Source organism: Mauremys reevesii, linkage group 2, assembly GCF_016161935.1.
Source record: "Mauremys reevesii isolate NIE-2019 linkage group 2, ASM1616193v1, whole genome shotgun sequence".
NCBI lineage: Eukaryota > Metazoa > Chordata > Testudines > Geoemydidae > Mauremys > Mauremys reevesii.
The window spans coordinates 75,815,324-75,841,961 of record NC_052624.1 but is presented as its reverse complement, the minus strand read 5'-3'; the positions used below and the strand labels follow the sequence as shown (position 1 = coordinate 75,841,961).

Below are 26,638 nucleotides of genomic sequence, written 5' to 3'. Positions count from 1 at the left end.
CCCAGTGAATTCCCCATGTGTCTTCTCTCTGGTTAATGGCAGAGATTGGCATCTAATCTATATATAGTGTAGCATAGCACAATAAAAACAATACCTGCATTCAGCACATATAGTTGATGTCAGCAGTTGATATTTCATGGCATCATGGGAATTGAGAAGAGAAAGAAATGGAGAAGAAAGAGAGAAGAGGCCCCTTGCCCCCTCACTTCACATAACTTCCTTTGCTGCCAGATGGGAAAGCATGGGAATCCTTCCCCTGAATCTTGAGATCGCCATCCTCAGATCCTGGCATAGTCACATCTGTTTCCCTGATTTCCTACTTTTCTGCTTTCCTTCACCTGCACTATACCCACTGTCTCTGTAAAGCTTCCTGAGATGCAGCTTCTGCCATTTGATTTTGCTTTGTGATTCAAAGCTCTCTCCTTCCTCATGATTACTACTGATTTGCAATACCACCCAAAAGGTGCTAGGCACTTTTAAAACACAGAGGAAGACAGTCTCTCTCCTGTAAAGCCCTCACAAGCTACTTAGCTGTTTTTATTTCAAAAACAACCCCCCCCCACACACACACAAACAGCTATCCTTAAAGTTACTGGATAATAAAAGGGTCTGTCGGATTTTACATAACCCCAGCTCTCTTTTAAATAAAATAGATACAAACAATCTATAGCACGCCAGCAGATAAATTTATTTTTCCTTTGAAAGGAAAGGCTATGTTCTTCTTTGTAAATGGTGTAATCAATCAGTTATAGTTTCCCAAGATTGAAACTTGCAGCTGTGACCAGATAGCTGATGTCCTGGATCAGTAGCTGTAAAGTTTGCTTGAATGGGGAAGCACTGTCTTTCTTTAATGTTTTTGCACCTGAAATCTATACCTACAGCCCCCTACATTTTCAGAAAGTTTCCCTTTGTTTTTTCAAATAGCCTAGTTATATCTCCCATGCCAGGTCCAATCAAGGTGTTTCAGAATAGGAATATGGAATGATTTTATACCACTATTCCTGTTTGCATTTCTGTACACAGAAATTAAAAACACAAGAAACAGATGTTTAATATCTTCCCTAAGAACAAGTGTATACATATGTGCTTAAAACCTGGGCCAAATCATTCACTTCAAGGGAGCTACACCAATTTATACCCATTGAGGATCTGGACCTTATGTTTTGGAAATCATACATGCCATCCTCTGGGGCATGCAAAGAGTTTTGTACTGTACATGAATAATATGATTCCTTTTGAAATACCTCTGTCATAAAGGGAAACCATGCTGCCCACTCAGGAAAAGTAGTATTGAGGGGACACTGCCTGAGCAGGATTGCCTTGCAACATGGCTCCTTTGGAACCAAACTGTCAGAGAACTGAATCAGGGGCCAGGAGGAGGACTGACAGCCAGGGCCTCTACACAGATCACCCTGTATCTCCAGAAAACCTCTGGAGATCCCTGGGACTCAGGGGTGGAACCCCTTGCATCTTGCATGGGTGTAAATACCTCACCCCATTCCCTCCCCAAACAGAGGAATCTGGAGGAAACTCTACAAGACCAACCTTGCAAAAACTTCTCTCAGTCCCCTTTTTCTACAGGAGCCTGATACTGTAAGAGTACATGTGAAGACTTCTGAGAAACTTCAGCTAACGCAATATGTGGCTCTTTGTTTATTAAGCAGTATTTCACTTAATGAGCATGTTACATTTATGTGCACTAGACTGCACTGGCTTCCAGTTAGTTTCCAGTTGAAGATTAAGGTGTTGTTTTTGACCTATAAATCTTTAAATGCTTTTGGACCTGATTATCTCAGAGACTATACCTCTAAGAGTATATCTTTGCTGCAGAGTTAATTTAGCTCACTCTACATTCAAGTTACTCCTCTCAAGTTGGCCTACCTCAAATATAAGGAGCCAGACTGTGAAATAACTAGGTGTGGAAGGATAATTGAAATTTAGAACTTATTAAAATTTGATTTAAGGACATTTACTTTGTATATTTTGATATGTGATGCTGACAACTTGTGTTTTAATGGTTATAAAGCTTTCCCTCTTTGAATCAACATCTACTTTAATTACATAATTATTGTCTAACTCTCCCCTCATGATTTTCTGCAACTGTGAAAATTTAAATAGAAAAAATAAAAATGACATACAATCCAATTTTGTGCAACTGAAAATCTAAATTGATAAAAATTGAAACAAATACTTGAAAATAAATATAGATATGTCAAAATTATTTTAAAAAAATCAAATTCTGTCAAGCCTAGAAATAACACTCAGGTTGCTACATCCACACTCACCCCTGTGTGGCTCTAAGACTTCTAGAGACACATCCCAGGATTGTTAGCACAGCAGTAAGCTGATCTGCACTGAATTCTTTCACAGTGCATTATGGGAGAATTAGTCTGGGCACACTGGGGTGGGAGGGAACAGTGGGAAGGCTTTGGAGGAGTAGCAGCACTTAGTAGAACTAGTCTGGATTCACATTGTGGTGTGTGGATATGTTGGCAGCTGATAAGTTGTATTAACTCACTGCTTTAGCCCCTGATTGGACAGCCAGCTTGAGTTTAAAGCACCACCACACTCAAGTTAAGGATTTGTGTGTGTGATAGGAGATGAGTTAGTGGCAACATTTGAGTTATAACTTGAGTTAACTGTGCAATGAAAGCAATCCCTAAGTGGGATACCATAGCAGTTGCAATCTCTTGGAGTGCTTCAGTTGATAGCCACCTCTGCTCCCCGCCCCCTCCCCCCACCCCATGCACTTTAAACAGCAGGGAGCTGGCAGCAATACATTTTCAATTATAAGCCCTCAGTGCTGGAACCTGCTCTCACCTGCTGCCTGCCAAGAGCCTGGATTCCTTGACTTTCATGGTATGTTACAAGGCCTATCTGTTCTCCCAGCCTTTTCTTGAAGTGAACTGAAATGTGGGTTGATTGACATAGAGGGAGAGATCTTATTTGGGGTGACTATGATGTTTGTTGAGTGAGGGGGGAGTGATATGAAGGGGGCAAAGTTTATTTGGGGATGGGCTTGGAAGCTTTTAAATATTAATCTAGTGGCATTTTTGTATGCATTTTATAAATTGTGAATGGCATCTAGTCAGTGGGACTGTGAGCAGTTGGTAGCTGAAAACCAGGCCACTTATTTAGGAATCTAGATCTTAATTTAGCCATACTTATATTTAGGCACACAAATTTGAAAACTGTGGTGGATTAAGTGATTTTCCCAAGGCAAATCACTGATAGGTCCAGGATTAGAATTTAAGGAGTTCCCCAGCTCCTAGCTTTGAGCATAATTTGGAGAGGTAATGGCTACAGTGCAGTCACCTGGGATTAAAGCCAGTGCAGGTGTTCAATTTAACAGGATGCGCAGTTTGATCACAGGTACATAGTAAGTATTAGAGAGGTTGTATAAGAGGAAATTGTGACAACAGAAATGCACTCAGTGTTAGAGATATCTGGGAACAGAGGGGATAGAAGTCCTTGTGAAATTAAATCACAATACATTCTCAGCACTGGATGGCACTCATTTGACAGTTCTGAGGGACTTTCTGAAGCATTAAAAAATATCTGTATTTTCTGTCTCTCTCCCAGATTGTGTGTGTCTCTTCCCACCACACACACAGTAGTAGAAGAGCTAGAGGGTGGCCAATGTTGTTTTCATGTTTGAAAAAGGTGCTCTAGGTGATGCAGAAATTACAGCCCAGTGAGCCCTTTAGAACACACACAAATGCAGGCTGTTCACTTGCAGGAGACAGGAAACTGAGGCCTGGTCTACACTACGCTTTTAAACCGGTTTTAGGAGCGTTAAACCGATTTAACGCCACACCCGTCCACACTAAGAGGCCCCTTATATCGATTTTAATGGCTCTTTAAATCGGTTTTTGTACTCCTCCCCGATGAGAGGAGTAGCGCTAATATCGGGATTAACATATTGGAATAGGATTAGTGTGGCCGCAAATCGACGGTATTGGCCTCCGGGCGGTATCCCACAGTGCACCACTGTGACCACTCTGGACAGCATTCTGAACTCTGATGCACTGGCCAGATACACAGGAAAAGCCCCGCGAACTTTTGAAATTCATTTCCTGCTTCCCCAGCATGGAGAGCTCATCAGCACAGGTGACCACGCACAGCTCATCTGCACAGGTAACAATGCAGTCTCCTGAGAATCGAAAAAGAGCCCCAGCATGGACTGCACGGGAGGTACTGGATCTGATCGCTATCTGGGGAGAGGATTCAGTGCTAACAGAACTGCGTTCCAAAAGACGAAATGAAAAAGTATTTGAAAGAATTGCAAGGTCTATGATGGATAAAGGCCACACCAGGGACTCACTGCAGTGCAGAGTGAAAGTCAAGGAGCTCAGACAAGCCTACCAGAAAACCAAAGAAGCAAACGGAAGGTCCGGGGCAGGGCCAAAAACATGCCGCTTCTACGCTGAGCTGCATGCAATTTTAGGGGGCTGCGCCACAAGTACCCCACCCCTGTCCGTGGATTCCGAGGTGGGGGTTGTAATCTCTGCCATGGTTGAGGATTATGCAGACGGGGAAGATGACGATGAAGAAGGTGAGGAGGACGACCTTGCAGAGAGCACACAGCACTCCGTGAGCCCCAACAGCCAGGAGCTTTTTCTCACCCTGACGGAATTACCCTCCCAACCCACTACCCCAGACAATGAAGCCATGGAAGGGACCTCTGGTGAGTGTACCTTTGCAAATATCAAAGATTATTTTTTAAGCAAGTGTTTTTTAATGATTGATTTGCCCTGAGGACTTGGGATGCATTCGCTGACAGTACAGTTAATTAGAAAAGTTTGTTAACATGTCTGGGGATTGAGCGGAAATCCTCCAGGGACATCTCGATGAAGCGCTCCTGGAGGTACTCCAGAAGCCTTTGCAGAAGGTTTCTGGGCAAGGCAGTGAAATGCAGATGATCTTTTTCGTGTTTGGTCAGCGGGGATCTTCCCCAAGCTACCAGACAGGCAGTGGGGGGGGAAGGGTGTTGATTAGCAGGGAGCTAGCATGGTATTAGCCATGCGTTGGGGGGAGGGGTAAATCACTGCAGAAGCCGAAAGACAGTGGCTTATCATGGCCGCATGCAAGCTGAATTCTGATGCCCGGACCTGTGTCTGTGAGATCTGTAACCCCAGAGCTGCAGGCACTCAGTATTAAAATGAAAAATGCGACCTTGTAGGGAAATCACATGTGCTATGTAAAGTGAATAGTGCTGTTCACTGTGAAAGAGTATAACCATTGTTCTGTAAAATGTATCTTTTTAAATACTTCTCTCCCTCATGCAGCTGCAAATTTTTCAAGCCTCCCTACTCCATCCCAAAGGCTAGCCCAGATAAGGTGGAGGAAAAAGAAGACGCGAGATGAAATGTTCTCGGATATTATGGAAGTTACACGCAAGGGAAGAGCTCATCTGAATGAGTGGAAGGACGTGGTATCAAATTACAGGAAAGATGCCAGTGAACGTGAGGACAGGAGAGACACCCGAGATGAGAGGTGGTGGCAGGAAGACCGGCAGGAAAATCAGAGGTGGCGGCAGGAAGATCAGTGGTGGCGGGATGCAACTCTGGGGCTGCTGCATGATCAAACTGACATGCTCTGGCGTCTGGTGGAGCTTCAGGAACGGCAGCAGGATCACAGAGTGCCGCTGCAGCCCCTGTATAACCACCCTCAACCCTCACCATGTTCCACATCCTCCTCACCCAGACGTGTAAGAATGCGTGGGGGGAGGCTCCGTGCACCCGCCCACTCCATCCCCGTGGACAGCCCAACCAGAAGGCTGTCATTAATGTGAAATTTTTTTACTGCCCTTCTCCATCCCTCCTATCCTCCTCCCAAACCACACCAAACCACACCATTACTTCTCTCCCTCTTTTTATAATGAATTAATGAATTAATAAATAAATCATGATTTTTAAAATATAGTGCCTTTATTTGCATAAGTAAGCTGTACTCGAAGGGGGAGGGGGAGTTGCTTACAGGGAATGGGTCAATCAAGGGGGGTGGGTGTTCATCAACAAACACAGCAGTCACACTGTACCCTGGCCATTGATGAAGCTCATTTTCAAAGCTTCTCTGATGCGCACCACTTCCTGGTGTGCTCTTCTAATCTCCCTGGTGTCTGGCTGCACGTAATCAGCGGCCAGGTGATTTGCCTCAGCCTCCCACCCTGCCATAAAGGTCTCACCCTTACTCTCACAGAGATTGTGGAGCACACAGCAAGTAGCAATAACATAGGGGACATTGGTTGGGCTGAGGTCTGAGCGAGTCAGTAATGTGCGCCAGCGTGCCTTTAAACGGCCAAATGCACATTCCACCACCATTCTGCACTTGCTCAGCCTGTAATTGAACAGATCCTGACCACTGTCCAGGCTGCCTGTGTATGGCTTCATGAGCCATGGCCTCAAAGGGTAGGCTGGGTCCCCCAGGATAACGACAGGCATTTCAACATCCCCAACTGTTAATTTCTGGTCTGGGAAGTAATTCCCTTGCTGCAGCTGTTTAAACAGAGTAGTGCTTCTGAATACGTGAGCGTCATGAACCCTCCCTGGCCATCCCACGTGGATGTTGGTGAAACGTCCCTTGTGATCTACCAGTGCTTGCAGCACCATTGAAAAGTACCCCTTCCGGTTTACGTACTGGGTGCCCTGGTGCTCCGGTGCCAAGATAGGGATATGGGTTCCATCTATTGCCTCCCCACAGTTAGGGAATCCCAGTGCAGCAAAGCCATCCACTATGGCCTGCATGTTTCCCAGAGTCACAACCTTTCGTAGCAGCAGCTTAGTGATTGCTTTGGCTACTTGCATCACAGCAGCCCCCACAGTAGATTTTCCAACTCCAAATTGATTACCGACTGACCGGTAGCTGTCTGGCGTTGCAAGCTTCCACAGGGCTATCACCACTCGCTTCTCTACTGTGAGGGCTGCTCTCATCTTGGTATTATGGCATTTCAGGGCAGGGACAAGCAAGTCACAAAGTTCCATGAAAGTGCCCTTATGCATGCGAAAGTTTCGCAGCCACTGGGAATTGTCCCACACCTGCAACACAATGCAGTCCCACCATTCAGTGCTTGTTTCCCGGGCCCAAAATCGGCGTTCAATGGATAGAATCTGCCCCATTACCATCAGGATCTCCAAAGCACAGGGGCCCGCGGTTTGAGAGAATTCTGTGTCTACGTCCTCATCACTGTCATCGCCGCACTGCCGTATCCGCCTCCTCCTCGCCTCGGTTTGAAGGTCCTGGTTCACCATATACTGCACGAGAGTGCGCGAGGTGTTTAAAACAGCCACGATTGCGGTATTGAGCTGAGCAGGGTCCATGCTTGCTGTGTTATGGCGTCTGCACAGTTCACCAAGCAAAAAAGGCGCGAAACGGTTGTCTGCTGCTTTCAGGGAGGGAGGGGTGAGGCTGTACCCAGAACCACCCGCGACAATGATTTTTGCCCCATCAGGCACTGGGATCTCAACCCAGAAATTCCAAGGGGCGGGGGAGGCTGCGGGAACTATGGGATAGCTACGGGATAGCTACCCACAGTGCAACGCTCCAGAAATCGACGCTAGCCTCGGACCGTGGACGCATACCACCGATTTAATGTGTTTAGTGTGGCCGCGCGCACTCGATTTTATACAATCTGTTTTGCTAAACCGGTTTATGTAAAATCGGAATAATCCCGTAGTGTAGACGTACTCTGTGATTCTTCTCATTAAATTCCCTACGTGTTCTTAAGGGGAGCAAAGTTTTACTCTCCATGGAAGTGAGGAGAGGGAAGATTAATCACTAAAGCCAGTTGATTTTAAGGGACAAAGACATCAGTCACCTGGATGAAGGCCCTGTGTCTCTGGACTGGCCCCTCTCTGCCAAGTCAGTATGACTTGTACAGGGGCCATTCTGAAACAGGCTCCCTGCTGGCCCCTGAAGGGTGCAGAGGGGGAAGGTGGATATGCTAACTTACCCTCCACAAAAGTGCCATAGACTCGGTGTGGGTGGAAGGCTCTGCCTCTTCAGCCATCCCTCTTCCCCAGCTTGCAGCCTAGCTCTTTCCCACAAACAGATCCAAAAGCCCACTAAATCCACCATAGAGTCTTGGATAAATCATGCTGAGTAGACAGTTCCTGCAGATTCAGGAGAATTATGTTACATAGGCAGCACTTGCCATTTATGTGCCCCCTAAGTCAGGATCCACTGGAGCTTATAAAGGTAACTGGAAAGTCACTTAGGGAAGTATCGCAGAGAAAAATAGAGAAAGTTGGAGTTATTACTGTACTTGCTCATGGATGGATATGTAGCTGAGCAAGAATCAGTGTACAGATGGGGAAATCTTGTACTTTCTTAGCTGACACAGTAAACTTGGAATCTGGAGTCACTTTAGCAGTTGTGAGGATCAAGCCAGAAAGAGCTCAAACCAGAATTGGTTTGGCTGGATTTAGATGGTGCAGCTGGGACTATCAGTTGTTCAAATGGTGTGCAAGCCAAGCAGAGACCAGATACTTTTCATGATCTTGTGCACTGTATCCACTGCAACCATATGCTTGCTATTTTGGATCTCAAAAATATTATCCCTGTTTAGAGTTAATTTTGAAATATGGTGTCAAATTTTATTATTTAAATCCCAAAAGATGATGCCAACTTTGAGCTCTTGCTGAGGCCTTTGGAAACAGATATTTTGGATTTAACCACTAAATATATTTGGTTGTTATAGCATTGAAGGAAATGATAAAAAGCTATGATTTGTCTGTCACTTATTTGTAATACAGTGAGTCAGGGGCATTCTTAAGGAGATCAAGACAGGCAGGTTTGTGGGCACATTGTGTTTCATGATGGACTTATTCACCAGGAGAGGATCTCCTAGAAGCTAGAAACTATTATACTAGAACTCAAAGCAGTGAAAGGCAAGCCTGCCTTTTATGTCTACAATCTTATCTCCAGGGACAGATAATATGAAGGGGTAAACATTCTGGAGGTAGAGAAGCAAAAAACAAAAACAAAATCAATCAAAACCAAAAATCAGTATGCTTGTAGATGTATAGAGATCAGATTCCCCAGGCTACAGCAATTACCTTTCACATGGTTTCAGTGCTTTGACTCTATATACTGTCTTGTTGCTAAAATAAGAATTGGTCCAGTATGGCAGTGTACAAATTAACAATCAGCTGGACTGCTTTACATAGGTGTTGAAGGAGGAGGAAAAGGAGAGCTCCCTATATCAGTGGTTGCCTCTAAAATTACAGTTAAATACCACCAAATCCACAACAAATTGCAGTGCACATTCATGTTTACAAAAGCTTTTAACCAGCAGGTAATCTGCCTTTCAGGATGTATTAGAATACAATAATAATTGTCCTGTAACATGGCAGTGTTAGAACATGGGCTTTCCATGATGACATTAATCAAAACAAGCCTCCGCATATATTGACAAGAGCATACTCCAAGATGTGATGCAGATTCTAGTGAATAGCTCAAGTGCAGTTGCTTTCCAGCCCCATCATGCTATTCTCCACCGGTTTGAAAAGGGAACGGAACAGAACATTCATAGACACAGTTATGATGAGCACGGGGAGAAGCACAAATGGAGTACTAGACAAGTGCTGTTGTCCATTCAGTTGGAAATCTATATCTGACATTAACTCTAATATTGTTTAGGTATTAGAATTTGTACTTTAATTCAAAATAAATTATTACATAGTTTCAATTCTAACTCATGGTCTCAGACTAGCATTGGTAATGATGTTTTAATTTGTATTTAAGTCAGGACAAAATAAAATTTAAGACCAAGTGTGAGTCAAACACATTAAAAAGAAAAAAAAAGGGGGGGGGAACACTGGCACAATAGTCTAAAAGAGAATTAGCAGAATGCAGAGAAACATCTTTAGACAAACACAGAAGCATCAATATTTCATTTTAGCTTACAGAAGAGAATGAGATTGTGGCCTGAAAATTAGGACAATTTTCATAAGCAAATTTTAATTACCTGCCCATGAAAAAATAGAAAAATGTTTCCAATCCTGTTTTCTACCCATGAAAGTGGAGGTTCTTAAGCTGCAGCCATCACCTTTAGACTATTACATCCCCTTTTGCAAGATGAGGGTTTTAGTGAACAGTAGATGATTTAACACATTAGGGGGAGGAAATGTTTTTTAACGTAACAAAATGTTGCTGATTCAAAAATGTAGGGGCAAGCATGTTCAGCAGAAAAGTCCATTAAGCTATTAACTGTGCAGTTACAGATAGATGAGGTGTGTATGAATGATCAGTTAGCTAATACTGGAGTGTGGATCTCACCACTTTTAGAACTAAATGCAAAACTAAGTTTAGCTTTACTTCAATATTTTTTTTGTACTCAAAATAAAAACCCACCCTTAATCAAAACAAGCAACTTGCTCTGATCTTTAAAGGGTGAGGGGGAGATACAATTTCAATTTTAAAAAAATTGTAGATGTTCAGCTCTGAAGGTGATGATTGTAGCATAAGAAACACTGTAGATAGCTAATTGTTTACAGCAGTTTAACAGCTCTGTTGCTGAAACAGGAAGAAACAGTGTGCTGTAAGGCATACGGTTTAGCACAAATGCAGTGGATCTTGTAAGTGTTGAGTTTACAGAATGTGTGTGTAACACCGGGACCCTATTAAAGGCACTTGGAGCATGGAGGGGCAAAATTCTTTGTTCAAGTTTGTTAGCTGAAAAAGCCAAATAGTGTCAACGTGCAAAGCATGGGTGTAAACTGTACATGGAAATAGTCCACCTTGGAAATTCTGTCTGATTAGATGACTATTTCTGAATGAAGAAGCTGACAAGATCCACTGAGGAAGCTGGTGGAAGCTCTTATCTGAGCAACCAAGTGACCATGTTAGCAAGTGTTAGCTGTTTGGTGAGCCAGTGCACCTTGCAGTATGAATCAGTCAACTAGCTCTACATTAAACAGAACAAGCTCCCCAGTAGTAGAGTCCTCTGGTGGTCCAGTAGACCTAAGCTGGTTCAAATTTTGGGGGAGACAACAGACTTTCAGATAACAGAATTCTGATAATAGAGGTTTGACTGTGGCACAATGATTTTGTAATCTCTCCTGGTCAAGCCTGTAGTGTGTTTAACCTGTACACAATTGATAGCTCAATATTTTTCCTTTTATTCCTTTGGGTGAAACAAAACAAACAAACAACAAAATGGATGTCTTCTGCAGTATTAATTCAACCACATTGGACATTTGTATATGTAGTATAAATGTATATAGCATCAGGAAGTCCTTTATAAATATGACAAATCCCTGCTCTGAAGATATTACAATCTAGGGCCATGATCCTGTACTGCAGTGTAAACATTCATGCCTATACATAGATTAATGCATGTGAGCAGTCCCATTGACTTTACAGCCCATTCCCATAGTCTGATCTGTATGTGTGGACTTTTATGTTCCCAGGGAGTGCCGCTCTTGTCAATGCGACTGTGCAAGAGAAAGGGTCCTCATTTTGCAAATCTCTTTGCAGCATCCAGGACCATACAGAATAAAGCCCCTGTTCTCCAAATACTTAAACATGTGCTTACTTCTTGGCACAAAAGGAAAGCATACGCATAATATTTGCAGGACAGAGCTAAAAGAGGAGGGGGAATGATCTACAATCTGTTTACCCTGTTTTTCTTTTTCCTATTTTGCTCATTTATTTTATTAGCTTTTGCCTTTTAGCTGTTTGTTTCATACCCTGTTTATGTCATGATTTGACAGTTTCAGCACTCTCTTAATATTTTCATTTATATATTTTTGGCTTTGTAGCTCATTTCTAAATCTAACCCTACCTCATTTTCATTTTTTTAAATCTCATCAGTATTTTGTTTCCCTTATTATTTGTAAAACATCATGTATCTTTTCATGTATGATGCATTAAGCACACCATATATACAGAGGACAAGCAATCTAGCTGAGTTAACAGTGAAGCAGCAACTTCAACTCTTGGAATTTCCTGCCTTTTGAGAGCTTGGTTAAAACACTAAACCTTTAATTTTTTTGGGGGTGCAATCTTCATATTACATTAAGGCTAGTTTTGTATATTTACTTATCTTCTTAAAGAGCTCTTAAATACTAATCCTAGAATCCTTTCACCCACCCCTTACATTTTGATACAGGATTCCTTGTTGTTTTAATTTTAAACTGGACCACAGGTATGGGATTTAGTCAATAAATAGTTGTCCAGGACATAACAAAAGGGGTTATTTAAACTGAGTGATTTAAGGCTTTGAACTATATTTTAATTAGATGTTTTCAAAATGTAATCAAAGTTGTATAGTTGTTCTCTCCATAGCTTTTAATATCAAGTCGCTCCTTCTTTACAATTGAGAATCACATGATTACACGTATAAAAGACAAAAAGTAAAATAATCACAATTAGTACATATAAACGTATCTCGTAGTTATAGCACTAATTAATATAAAGACGGACAAAGCATTAGAAGCCTTAAAATACTATAAGCAGCCCTCGCAGTCTTAAAAAGCGAATTACTAGAAGATTCAGGAATCCACGGCTGCTAGGGAAAGAGGCAGTCCAGAAAAGCCAGCACTAGTAAGAGGGTTAATGTTTCCTGTTTGCCTTTAAACCCCCCTCCCCCTAGCCACCCCCTCAGAGCTCAGGCGGAAGTGAGTTCGCTCCTTTGGAGATTAAAAGGATTCCGAACTCTGATCAGTTTCAATAACAGGCGTCCAGAGAGAGGGAAAAGGAGAGGGCGCGTACCCAGAGCACGAGCTGCCCAGAGCCCCTGCAAAAGCCATGCTCTCAAACTCAACCTGAGGAGAAAGCAACCACCCCAAGCCCCACCGCGACAAAGAGGGGAAGGGGAGAAGCCACCCATTCCCCCCCCCTTCCCCGTGCGATGGCTCTGCTGGAATCCAACATTATCTGTATCACTTGGGATTCTGCTGCTGCTGCTGAGTGAGTAATTGCTATTGCTGCCGCTGTTGCTAATTCAAACCCGGTGCCAATTGCTAGAGGATTTGGTTGCGCAAATTGCGGGGGAAGCGCTTTTTTTTTTTTACTTTTGTTTCTTAATATAACACTACACGAAGAGGCGAGATCACAAAGGAAATGTGATCCCAGTCGTTGCAGAGGCTCAGGCGAGCGAGAACCGGAGAGGACGAGGGGGGCGAGCGTGGGACTCTCGGATAGCATTGCACAGCGGCTCCAATTTGTGCAAGCGAATATAATACACCCCCCATGAATAATTCAGGGCGGCCGGCGGGGACCTGCCGCTGCTACTCTACCCGGCAGCTACTGCTGCTGCTACAGCGTGTGCGAGCCACCCCGAGCCTGCCCGGGCTGCGAGTCTAGAGGGGAGACCGCGTGCTGGAGCAAGCGGGTCTGGGGCTGACCCGGAGCGGGAGAGGAGCCAGCCCGGGAGGGCGTGCGGGCAGCAGCAGCTCAGAGCGATCCAGGGCTGGGGAGAACCGAAGCGACTTGCTGCAGTGCTGGGTGTCTCTCTTTATTGCATCCCGCCAGCCTGAGTGTCTCCCGGGGGGGTCCGGCACCAACACCGCCCTCCATCCCCATCCCCCAGTCATGCGGTGGTGGAGCAGGCGTCGGCGGGGGAGGACTGGAGCCGGAGGAGTCTGCTTGGCCACTGTGTTTCAGTGTCTCTGCCTCTCCTAGAGCTGGACTGAGCCGCCAAAGGGGGAAAACAATAACAATTTTTTTTCTCCCCACCCCCACGAGAGGAGCTAACTTGGAAGCCTTTTGCCTCGCCGCCCAGCAGCCCGTCGGGGTCAGAGGGGGGCTTGCCCCGCAGACCCCCCGGCGCTATTCTCCTACTGCTGCGGAAATCGGAGCCGAACCTCCCGCAGCGCTAGGTCCAGTTCACACTGGATTGGGGTGGGGGGAGGTTACAGGAGTGGCGCCCATGCACTTGAAGAAGAGCAGAGTCACCAACCACGTTGTAGAAGTGCCGACCCCAGGGGGAACCAGGCAGACTCTGTGTCAGCCGGTGAATAGTTTTGGGGAATCGATACAATTTGTCCAATGCCGACCAGGATCGGAAGCTAAGTACGGGTAGGGAAGGCAGACTCCATTGGCCAGCAGCGAACGGGACAACCGCACCCAGCGCTCCCCACCTCTTCTCGGGGGTGAGGCGCTCCGAGGATCCGGCTCCCTGCAGCCACCGACTAATAATCGATGCCAAGCGACTTACAACCCGGCTTCTCTATGAGTCCCTGCTGCTGAGGCGCTTGCACCCGCGGCTCGTCCCCCCCCTCCCCCCGGCAGCCAGGCCGCTTGCAAATGGCTTCGTTTCCCGAGGCGGACTTCCAGCTATGCCCGCTGTGCAAGGAGATGTGCGGCTCGCCGGCTCCCATCTCCTCCAACTCCTCCACCTCCTCCTCCTCCTCGCAGACCTCCAACTCCTCCTCGGCGGGGGGCTCGTCCTGCGCCCCGTCCCGCCGCCTGCACGTCCTGCCCTGCCTGCACGCCTTCTGCCGCCAGTGCCTGGAGGCGCAGCGCCAGCACCCGGGCGCGGGGGACGCGCTCAAGCTGCGCTGCCCCATCTGCGACCAGAAGGTGGTGATCTCGGAGCCCTCGGGCATGGACGCGCTGCCCTCCTCCAACTTCCTCCTCAGCAACCTGCTGGACGTGGTGGTGGTGGCGGCCGCCGCCGCCGAGGAGCAGAAGAACAACGGCCGGGGAGGGGGAGGCGGCGGCGGGGGCAGCAACAACCGGCACCACCACCCCCGCCCGCAGCAGCAGCAGCACCGCGCGGCCGGCAGCGGCTCGTCCCCCGCCGCCGCCTCTGCGGCCGCCCAGTCCCCGTCCTCCTCCGGCGGGGGCGGCTCGGCCTCGCTGCTGCTCCGGCGGCCGCACAGCCGGCAGGGCGAGCCCCGCTGCAGCTCCTGCGACGAGGGCAACGCGGCCAGCTCCCGCTGCCTGGACTGCCAGGAGCACCTGTGCGACAACTGCGTGCGGGCGCACCAGCGCGTCCGCCTCACCAAGGACCACTTCATCGAGCGCTTCGGCGGAGCGCCCGGCGCCAGCAGCGCCGCCGCCGCCGCCCCCGGGCCGGCCGCCCAGCTCGCCCTCGGCCAGCCCTACCCCGCCGCGCCCTACAGCATCCTCGCCTCCGTCTTCCCGGACCGGGCCAGCTACTGCCAGCACCACGACGACGAGGTGAGCCCCCCCGCGCCCCCCCCCGCCTCTGGGCGGCTCCGGCGCCTTTGGCAGCGCTGGGCTGGAGCCCGCGGGATTTCACTCCCTCGGGGCTGCCGCGTCCCCCTCCCACGTCCCTGCTCTCGTGGAGCTGTCCGCGCTCACCCGACTGAGCCGCCTTAGGACCCCCCCGGGGGAACGCCGGGCTCAAGTGTGCGCCGGCCGCCTGCGCCGAGCTGCCCGCTCGCCCTTCTGCCTGGGGCCCCTTACCCAGCGGGGAGAGCTGAGGGGCCATGGAGTCCCACCCTGAGCCCTGCTGGGGCTCCAGGTTCCCTCCGCCTGCACCCGGACAGGGCAGCCGGCTGCTACTTTGCCTGGACTCTGTTCGCACCGGCCAGCGGGTCCCCTTGATTCCTTTCCCTTCGGCTGGCTAGCCCTGTTAGCCCGTGGAAACCTAGCCGGGACTGCTCAAGGGGGCTGAGGGGGAGCTGGTTAGAGGGGCTTCATTTTCCCACCAGAAACAGCGTCACAACAAAGCGTCTCTCGTGTAACGCTGGCTACGGTAAACTGGGAGAGGAGATGTGCTTGTTCTGAACGCAATTCCGAATGGGCCTGAAAGCCGGATGAGCCTTAAGTTCTTCCTCAGAAACGTGTTTACTGGTGGGCAGGGGGAATGGGCTGGTTTGCTTTAGACTGTCCTATATGGGAGGCTTCCCGTCTCAACTGCACCCTCCTGCCTTAATCAAAGGGCGGGGAAGAGAGGAATTCTAAACCTTCTTCCACTTCCATTTGGTTTCACTTGGAGATGGGCTCATTGTTTCTAGTCCCCATGAGTGTGGTTTCATTTTTTTTGTTCGATTTGTTTAAGAGCACTATCTATAAACTTTTATCGTTTCATTGGCTCCGAACCGCTACAAGACCCACCAATGTTCTTAACAGTTCACTTGGTATTGTAAATATAAATATTTCAGAGGAAGAAGTATTGACTTTAGGGAACTAACATCTATTTTTGCTAACCTAAAAGTAGGTGAAAGTTGTCATTGGGTCCCATTGCTTACTTCAAAAGATGGTGGTGCACTTTTTAAATTTTTGTTTTTGTGGTGGGGAAATTAGTACACATAGGCAAGGAGTATTATTGTGACTCTACCTTCTGGTTAGACTTGTGAGATGGGGAATGTGTATAGCTTTTTTTAAATATGCAGTGTTGTAGCCCTGTGGGTCCCAGGATATTAGAGACATAAGGTGAGTGAGAGAGTTTTATTGGGCCAACTTCTGTTGGTCTCTCTCACCCACCTTGTCTCATTTACTTTTTTGTGGAGGAGAGGGGTGGTTGGGGATGGGGTGTGTGGAGAATGTATCCTTTTTACAGCACAAACTGCTTTTATAGGCTTAAATGGTTTGGGTAATTGATTTCTCCTAGAACTTGAAAATGCATATAGTGAAATTAGAAACAGGGTCTTAGAGTCTCTGAATCTCAAGTTATAGCTGATCAAAATTTTAGAATACATGGTAAGCTGTCTTGAAGGGATGGGGAATCATACGCTTTTCTCCCCCAAAAGTTTAAAAACCAAATAGCCTGTAGAACTGCATTTTTAAAGATCTGGAGAGATTTGTAGGAATGCAGAGAATATTTAGATAATACAGTAAATTTGACTTAAGTCTTGACAGTAAGGAATCTTACTCCTGGAGTTAACACCATCAAAATGGATACTTAACAGTAAAGATGACAGACTTGTCTACAAGATATTGATGTTGCATTAGCAAGACTATGAATACTCCATTGTAGAAGCAGAAAACCATTAAAAGGTATTGGGAGAAGCGAATGTGATGCAGCAGGAAAAACAAACTTTCAAAGGAAGTAATCAGTTTTGGCAAATGTATTCATACTTGTCTACATACTCCTGGTTAAGATTATAGCCATATCTTTATAATAGGAGTTTGATATTACCAAACTCTTGCTTAATCTAGTCTAATCCTTTTTTTTTAAATAATCTCCTTGTATTATTATTATTATTTTTGGTGGCTATATTTTCTTAAAGGCGTTTGCTGAAGGCAACATTTTCAGCATACAACTGAAATGTCTATGCCTGTTCTAAAATAGTAGCAATGTGTCAGCTTGGACTGACTTAATTTAAAAATGGAAAATGGCACTCCTCTCTTTTCCTTAGCATGATGCCTCAGTGGAATTTTCCATTAACTTCATTGTTCAGGATGATTTACTCCCTTCTAGTTATTTTTTTGTTGATTCTGTACTACTTTTGGAGATAAGATCCCTGCCTGAAGACTGAATGAGTGCAGAAAAATTCCATGGACGCTGCTGAATAAATATCTTTTCAATTGGTTGAAAAACTGGATGTGTTAGGAAGTGTTAGTTCTATTTAGTAGGGACAGCTAGGCTACTAGAGTTTATGCCAATGCAATTCTAACTGATTGATTTATTCTCTAGTTCCAGGTTTTTTTTAATAAAGTTGTCAGAGGAGCAAAGAACAGAACATTTAAATTTAATAGAATGAGTGCTTTAAAAAGGCATGTTTTGGAGAAGGGGGAGGGCCAATGAGAGGAAATGCAAAAATCTCCTCATTAGCACTTGGACCTCCTGTAGTGCTTGCAAAATTCCTCTCTGCCTACTAGTGGATGTCCTAAATAACTATCAGTGTAAAATCCAGAATGGGGTAGCTGATGATTACCCTTTGAAACAATACTTGTTCAGCGTTAAGGGCCAGATAATTTCCTTCATTTTAAAAATTGGCCCATAGTGCTTTAGTTTAGACCAGACTTATTGGAAGTGTGATAATAACTGTAGTGAAATTCATTCTCTCAAGTGTTCTTAAAGTTCTTTGTCACAATTTCCTACCAAAGAACAACCACATGTAGTAAGACTATGAGAAGAGTGGTTTTACAGCTTTCAAAGTGAGTGCTCCATACTCTCCAGGAACAAGCTAAGGGCAGTTCAGGAGCTCAAGCTTCCACTTGGTTAAATTCCAAGAGAGGAGTAAGCCATCTTGCATTCGTCTTATTTTTATTTTAGATGTATGTCTTTTCTACATAAAAACGTTTTCTGGGGTACTTTTAAAGGTTTATTACATGAGCAATGAACCTCCTCGTGTGATCTTCCTCTTTTATAAAACTTCACTCTGACTTCTTTGTAAAATGTCAAATGTTTTATTTACATTACAGCTTCGAATGTAGGAATATGGATCTATGAAATTAGTAATATATGTGTAGCATTTCATTATTGAACAACTAATTGATTAGCTAGATGGTGTGGTGCTATATTAACTGGTGTACATGTGGTGTCTGATAAATGAATAATTAGAACTTTGAAAATACTAAGACCGTCCTATGGTTGAAACCTCGTAATCATTCTACAGAAACATAACTGACCAAGAACTAAAAATATATGGTAGCAGAACTGTACTGCATGGGGAAGAGTGGCTGAGAAATGGTGAGAATTGTTATGTTAACAAAATGCATTGTTAAATGAGGGTTTTTACTTTTGTTAGCCTCTAATGGCAAAACAGCCTTCGGAGGCCACTATTTAAACAATCCACTAAAAAGAAAATATTCATTCAGATAGCTAATGATGTAAGTAACAAAAGTCAGGAAACTCCAAAGGAAGGCTAAAGTGGCAGTCTCATCTTGGAATCTTCTTGCTCTAACAGTGGTTTTAAAACAAATAATACACATGCATTAGAGTTAGGATAGAGGTGAGTATTATGGATAGTTACATCTTCAGTTTCAGAATTGAAGTACCCAGGTTCCTTTTGACTGGAAGTTAGTTACAAGATCAACATAGTCATTCAGCCTTTTACTGTAGATACGTGAAGTTTCTTGTGGTCTGTTTGGGAGGGTCTCCTTAGATAAGTTAGGTTTTGTTCTGCTCTATGCTGTTGATGCACAGAAGACTACACAGCTGTGTTGTGTACTATGACTATTTCTATACAGTTATTGATAGGGCCCTACCAAATTTATGGCCATGGAAAATGCATCATGGACTGTGAAATCTGGTCTTTTATAAGGTAAAAAAAAAACCACACTATACAGATTTCACGGGGGAGACCAGTGTTTCTCAAATTGGGGGACCTCACCCAAAAGGGCATTGTAGGGGGATTACAAGGTTATTTTTATTTATTTATTTTTTTGGGGTGGGGAGAGGTATTGCCACCTGTACTTCTGTGCTGCCTTCAGAGCTGGGCAGCTAGAGGGTGGTAGCTGCTGACTGAGGTCCCAGCACTGCAGGCAGCAGCACAGAAGTAAGGGTGACAATATCATACCATGTCATCCTTATTTCTGTGCTGCTGCGCTCTGCTCTGAAGGCAGCGCCGCCGCTAGCAGCAGCACAGAAGTAAGGGTAGCAGTACTGCAACACCCCCCCCCCCCCGCATACACTTGTGACCACCACACCATTCCCTTTTGCGTCAGGACCCCTACAATTACAACACCATGAAATTTCAGATTTAAATAGCTGAAATTATTAAATTTACTATTTTTAAAATCCTGTGATCGTGAAATTGACCAAAATGGACTGATTTTTGGTAGGGCTCTAGTTATTGACAATTCAATGAGACTTTATGGCAACACTGAAAATTGCTTAGAGCTCCGTTTTCTTTAATGTTTTAATGTGATGTACTTAAGAAAAATGAAGCAAACTGGGCTTTAATCTTGTTTACATAGACTATTTCTGTTCAGGACTAAGGGTGTGTCTAGACATGAAGTTAAGCCAAATTAACTACAGGTGTGAATTTAAAGTGCATCAAATCCCTGTGTAAATGCCCTCGTTAAAAGTAAAGTGGCCTTTGTTTAGCTTAATTCACAGGTGAACTAAAACCACTTTCTTTCAGAATAAAGTGTTCACATAGGGGCTTAATGTGCTTTGCTTTGAAAAGTGCCTTGAGATTTGTGGCTGAAAGGTGCTATGTAAAAACCCAATATTAAGCAAAATTGAGTGTCTGGGTTTGTTAACAATATCAAATTTTGAAGAATTTCTTAACTATATTAGTTTTGGGCATTATTATAATTCTAAGCGCTGCACACAGATGCATCCTTATTAAATATGGCTCTACTTCAAGAAGTAACTTTTAATAATACATTGTGGGGTTCAGTGTTTGGGTTCCAATGATCACTATCAAGTGAGCGCAGCTGATATTCCTTAGTTAGCCTGCTATTTAAGAGCCTTTTACATTTTTTTTTCCCCCACATAATTGACAGTTGTTAAAGTTCTTCACCTCAGATCAGAATCTTGGCTATGCTTCAGCTCTCCATTGTCTCCTAAGGTTTGCAGAGGGCTAACTAATTGTCACTTAAACCATTCTCATGAAGCACAAAATTGAAGTGGTAACCACACCTCACTCTTAAAGAGTATCTACCGGTACACCAGGGTTGTTTTTGTTTCATGCACAAAATTTTTAATCACTACTACCATGAGTTCAGTGGTGTTGCTGGTAAGGATAGGCGGGTTAGTGTAGAGACAATACCATCAATTGCCAGGAGCCATCTACATTAGTGTCCCCATTATTACTGGCTTTGTTGCTCTCTCTGGCTCAGCTCCATCTGAAAATGGGTCTGGGAGAGAGAGGGGGAAGCCCAGTGTAGTCAAGGTCTTTGCAATGTTGGCTCTTTGATCACAGGCGCCTTAAGTAGCGTTTAAACAAAAAAAAAAAGCAATGTGATTATTACTCAGAAAAATCCATTTTTCTTTTGTTTATCAGAAGATCCTATTTTAAATTTGCAATGGAACCCGCCCCCCCTTACTTTCTGTAGTCTATTATGTTTTTCCTTATTTTAAGACTTTCTTTTCCCCAATGTTTCCACATGGGAAGTTACTCCAAATTAACTAAAGATGTGACTTTTAAGCGCATTTAAACCCTTGTGTGAACACTCTTTCAGAAGAAAGTGGGTTTTTTTTGTTTGTTTTTTAGTTCACTTCAGCTTAATTCATAAAGGCCACCTTCATTTTGAATCAGGGCATCCACGCAAGTGTGGTGATGTGTGGTTTTTTTGTTTGTTTTGTTTTTTGTTTTTTTTTAAATTCACCCCTGGAGTTCATTTGGCTCATCTTCTCATGCCCTTAATCCTGAACAGAAATATTTTACATAACACGATTGTAATCCACTAGGGGCAAATTTTTGTTTGTTGCTCAATATGTACTTTAATATAGAAGAATACTAAGCCAGGACACTGTAGGCTATTCTCTCTCCTCCCAGTGCACATGTTTAGAGCAGTGCTAACCCTCTTCATTTTACAAGTGTTGAAGTAAATATCTTCAGTCGCCCACTTTTGTAACATAATGCACAAATTTTACTCGTTGCAGAATAGTGCTCTGATATTACTGTGAAAGAATCCTCTGTGTCTGAGGATTAGATGGATATGTATTGGACTGCTGTGTTGCTTGCTGATTCTTCCAGAAGTTTCTCTGCTCCCAAACTTTTCATATCTATCGTACAGTGACTTCAAATGAATCTTGTCTTTTAAACATCAGAGGGGTAGCTCTGTTAGTCTATATCCACAAAAACAATGAGGAGTCCGGTGGCATCTTAAAGACTAACAGATTTATTTGGGCATAAGCTTTTTGTGGGTAAAAATCCTGCTGCTTCAGATGCATGCTCCTCATTGTTTTTGTTTTAAACATGTAATTTTTCCTCTTTCATGCTTCATCACACTGAGATTCTTACTTTTTACTAGTAAAAAGTTTTTTTTAGAAAAAAACCATGACCAGTTTGCTCTCCTTGTTATGGTAGCAAGCACCATACAGTCTTTGTCCAAACATTCCGACAGTAATTCTCAGCATTTTTGACTAAACAAACTGGAAATCTTATTATTCTGATGTCAGTAAATTCTGATATCACTACTTTATTTGCCTAATCAAGCATGACTTCAGACAGTTTCCATTGAAACAAAACTTGAAGAAACTGTCCCTGAAACTGTTTCGATAAGTGTTTTTTTGTTTTTTGTTTTTTTGTTTTTTTTTAAAAGACCGAGTCTGTCTCTTTTAGAAGCTGGCAACACTGGCTAGAAATTGTATGCAGACTAAACTACAAATTGCGAGTATGTAATAGATTACACAAAAAACACAGTGAAGATGTGCATATTGTATGCATGTACAAGTCACTCATTGGTGTATATTGAAATTTTTGCTTCTCTGGCAATGCTTAAATTCTGCAGTTCTCAAGAGATCAAAAATCATGTCAGCCCCTCTCGCCTCCCCCCCCCCCCATCATGCTTTGTTTTGTTAAAGAAAATTATATTGTGGGTTTTTTTTAGTCTCTTGAATTTTTAAAAAATTCTGTTTTGGTGTATGCAAGAGAGTTAGTGTTGCTCTTCTCCCAAGTGTATTGGGAAAGGTGGCTTTTATTTTATTTTATTTTTTTTGGCCCTGCTGCAGGAGCTCTCATCCCCACATCTGCCCATTCCCTGACCAGCAATTCATCGTGTCCGCCATTCTCTCTCAGTTCAGCCCCCAGCCTCATCGCGCCTCCTCTTAGGGTTCTTTGGGTGCAGAAGGAGAGGCACTGTCCTGTCCATGTTTCTCCAAGTAGGGGAAGAAGGAGTGGAGCTGTGCTGAGCTGCTGGTTTGCTCTCCCAAGAGGGAGCAAAGAATGAGCAATGGGGAGAGACTGCCAGCTTCCAGCGGGGCTGAATTTTGTGGAGAGATCAGCTCCTGCACCCTCTAAAATTCTGTTGCTTGCAAGAGTTGGCAACGCCACATATTTACCACACTCATCAAAACCAATTTGCTTGCAGTACAAATCCTACGCTAGATGGACAATGCATGGTGACATCAAGACTGATGCGTACATGTGTAAGATGTAAGGGACCATCTACTATCTGGGCTTCAGTATGGCATGAGTATGCAAGCTATTTTTAATACAATATTAATTATTTAAAATCTTTGTTTTTTAAACAATGTATTTGTAAAATGTTTTTAAATATTCTACTTTTTATAGATTTGATCAGTTATACAATGACAAATCATGTTTAAAATACAATTAATGTAATCATAACTGCAAGTAGCTAGGTGTAATTTTATTATTCTTGTTTCCCTGGGCCCTCCCACAGCTCCCTTTCTCCTGCTGCCATGACCCTCTGCTCCTTACATAGGGATGAAGGCAGGGCAGTGGCAAGGACAGGTCTGGTCCTCCACAGGGTCTCTTGCCCACAGCTGTGCACCCCTGTTTTCAAAGTAACTCTGAAAATCACAGGAGCAAAGGAGCTTTTTGCATCTTCACAAGAGCTCCTGCTGCAGGCTCCAAAACTGTGTGACTCATAATTAATTTGCAAGAGTTGGCAACATTAATATCAACACTGAACTCCTGTCTGATTCAGTACTGTTTAACATTAAAACCTGTGAGTTCAGATGCCTTTCTTACAATTGTTTTTTTCTTCTCTTCAAAAGAGAAATGAAGAGATGTCAGAACTGTGGATTTTGTGGGGGTTAGGTTTTTTTGCTGTAGCAGTTAGATCTTATATTGCATTACAGCAGAGGTAGGCAGCCTATGACACGTGTGCTGAATCCGGCACACGAGCTGATTTTCAGTGGCACTCACGCTGCCCGGGTCCTGGCCACCAGTCTGGGGGGGTTCTGCATTTTAATTAATTTAAGTTTCTTAAATTTAAAAAACTTATTTTACATACAACAATAGTTTAGTTATATATTATAGACTTATAGAAAGATCTTCTAAAAACGTTAAAATGTATCACTGGCATGTGAAACCTTAAATTAGAGTGAATAAATGAAGACTCGGCACACCGCTTCTGAAAGGTTGCCGACCCCTGCATTACAGTTTACCTTTTTAAAGGTGGTTTTCATACACAACTAGAAAACTCAAATGTATCTGCATCTGCTACATTAACAGCTTAACACCTTTTAAAATTGTGCCAGCTGGTTGTGTGGCGTAACTTGGGCTCCCCCTAGGACATACTACAACCAGATAGCACCTAGTATAGGCATAGTTTAACATAAGCTAAGTTGTTTCAAATTTAACTTGAGCTAAATAAATTTTAAAAACACTTTTTTTTTTTTTCCTAGCCTACATAATGTCAAGAGTGTATGAGCTTCAAATGGCTTGCTATGTTGCTGTTATGTAGGCTTGGCAGTATTCAATTTTTTTATTTTTTATTATTTTGATGGATAAGAGGCTTATTCTTAAGCAATTAAAAAAAATCTCTTAAATTCACAGTTGCAGGAAATTGTGGAGGGGGCACACTGAGATTCAAAAAGTTAAAGCTTCATACATCCATTATAATGCAAATTGTCAACATCACGTGACAAAATTTACAAAGTAAATATCCTAAACTCAACAAATCATACCTGTTTTACTAGTAATTCACTGGTCCATTTCGAACCAGCCTAATTCAAAAGTCTACATCACTGGATTTTGACTAAGTTCTGAAGCAGCATTTTTTGGTCTACATTTCTGTTTGTTTATTATCAGTTTGTGTGTACAGTGAAATTGATGAGTACCAATTAAAAATATGTAATCCTTCCAAGCCTACTGTTACTGCTTTCCTACCAGATCCATTGCTTATCTCTTTTCAAAAACAATGCACACACATGCTGATGAACTGCAGGAACTGTTGCAGGGGTTTTTTTTTTTCTTTTTTTTCCCACCCCTGCTCTTGAATATGCAAAGAAACTGTGTCTTGGGATTTTTGCCTAGGGTGGCAGGCTGATGCAGGTAGACTTTTTTTACCCCTTCTATTTAGTTTTTAGTTTTCTACTATCTAACACTATTCAAGTTAATATAGCTACAAAGTTTAACATTTTCCCCCCTCCCCCCAGAAAGTAGCATTAAAAATAAATATATATTTAACACCCCATCACCCAAGCAATCTTTAGAATATGCTGCACTAGAGAACCACTTATTTGTCTCTGAAACATAAATTATGACTACATAATACAACCTACTATCATGTCAAGGGACCTGGTAACATTGTTTTCTTACAGTATGATTCGTTTAGTAGTATGGATGGATTATGAGTAGCCATTGGACTAGTCAGTATTGGTCTCTGTCATGGGACAAGCTTAATATTAATCTTCTGTGATCTTTATCCATGTCATGTCAGGTAACTGGGTGCAGGGTGTCAAGATAAAGGCCTTCTAACACTTCTGTGTTGCAACTTTTACATGGTACTAGAAGTAAACTATATGCTTACAAATAATAGAGCAAATGAAGCCACCTGAATCTCTCACTGTGGAAGGGAACTTGTTAGAGCTAGTCTATATCGAATTTTAATATGCTCATTGCTAGGTCCCTACCAAATTCACAGCCATGAAAAACATGTCACGGACCGTGAAATCTGGTCTTTGTGTGCTTTATACTATACAGATTTCATGGGGGAGACCACAGTTTTTTCAAATTGGTGGTCCTGACGCACAAGGGAGTTGCAGGGGCATCACAAAGTTATTTTAGGGGGATTGTGGTATTGCCACCCTTCCTTCTGCACTGCCTTCAAAGCTGGGGGTGGGGGTGGAGAGCGGTGGCTGTTGGCTGGGTGACCAGCTATGAAGGCAGTGCCATGCCAGCAGCAACTCAGACATAAGGGTGGCAATACCATACCATGTCACCTTACTTTTGCGCTGCTGCTGGCGGTGGCTCTTCCTTCAGAGCTGGGCTCCCGGCGTGCTGTTGCTGCTCTCCGTCTGGGTAGCTCTGAAAGCAGTGTTGCTTCCAGCAGTAGTGTAGAAGTAAGGGTAGCATTGCCACAACTCTATTTTTCGCCCCACTCCTCCAAATAACCTTGTGAACCCCACCACAACTCCTTTTTTGGGTCAGGATCCCTACAACTACAGCACCATGAAATTTCAGATTTAGATATCTGAAATAATGAAATTCATGAATTTTAAAATCCTATGACCGTGAAATTGACCAAACAGAGCCGTGAATTTGGTGGTGCCCCTACTCATCACAGTAACTACAGGAAACCATGCAAAATAATTACTGAAACCATGAGATCCTTGAAACTGCCTTAGTCCAAGGTTGGCACCAATCTAATTTTTAAATAGGAATGATTACAAGTGTCTTAATACTTGACTATTTTTGCTTTCCTCTGTAGTAAGTGTGACCTTCAATGGCTTTGCCACATGAGCAAAAAGGTGGTGGCTATTGACAAACCTTCAATAAGAAGCAGCAGAATATATCTACTTTGTTAGAAATTCAGGTCATCTATCCTGATCTCCATCTTAGATGCTCCTATGTGCACTTGTATGAATTGTCCGTATTTAGTTTGTGGTGGGTTTTCTTTCTCCTGACTCATAATCTACTGGTTTCCTTTTTAGGGACTGTACAGAGATTCTTAAGGTATTTCTACACTGCAGTTAGACACCTGCGGCAGGCCCTTGCCAGCTGACTTAGGCTCATGGAAGTCGGGCTGTGGGGCTCTTTAATTGCAGTGTAGACATCTGGATTCAGGCTGGAGCCCGGATTCAAGGACCTTTCAAAGTGGGAGGGCCCCTGAGCTTAGGCTGCAGCCTGAGACCAGAAGCTTACACTGCAAACAGACAGCCCTGCAGTCTGAGTTATCTGGCATGAGC

The 26,638-nt window shown here is 43.8% G+C and overlaps 1 protein-coding gene across 2 annotated transcripts in view; it reads left to right on the top strand.

The window, feature by feature from the left end:
* Positions 1 to 2,843: 2,843 nt before the first annotated feature.
* Positions 2,844 to 26,638, top strand: part of TRIM71 (tripartite motif containing 71) — a 96,945-nt gene continuing 73,150 nt past the window's right edge. The window contains exons 1-2 of one of the 2 annotated variants that reach the window (XM_039527241.1): positions 2,844 to 2,859; positions 12,668 to 15,129. In XM_039527241.1, coding sequence (XP_039383175.1) covers positions 14,251 to 15,129 — 879 coding nt within the window. In that variant the 5' untranslated portion in view covers positions 2,844 to 2,859; positions 12,668 to 14,250. Of the gene's footprint in view, positions 2,860 to 12,637; positions 15,130 to 26,638 lie in introns of those variants that run through there. The other variant, XM_039527240.1, reaches the window with a different exon arrangement.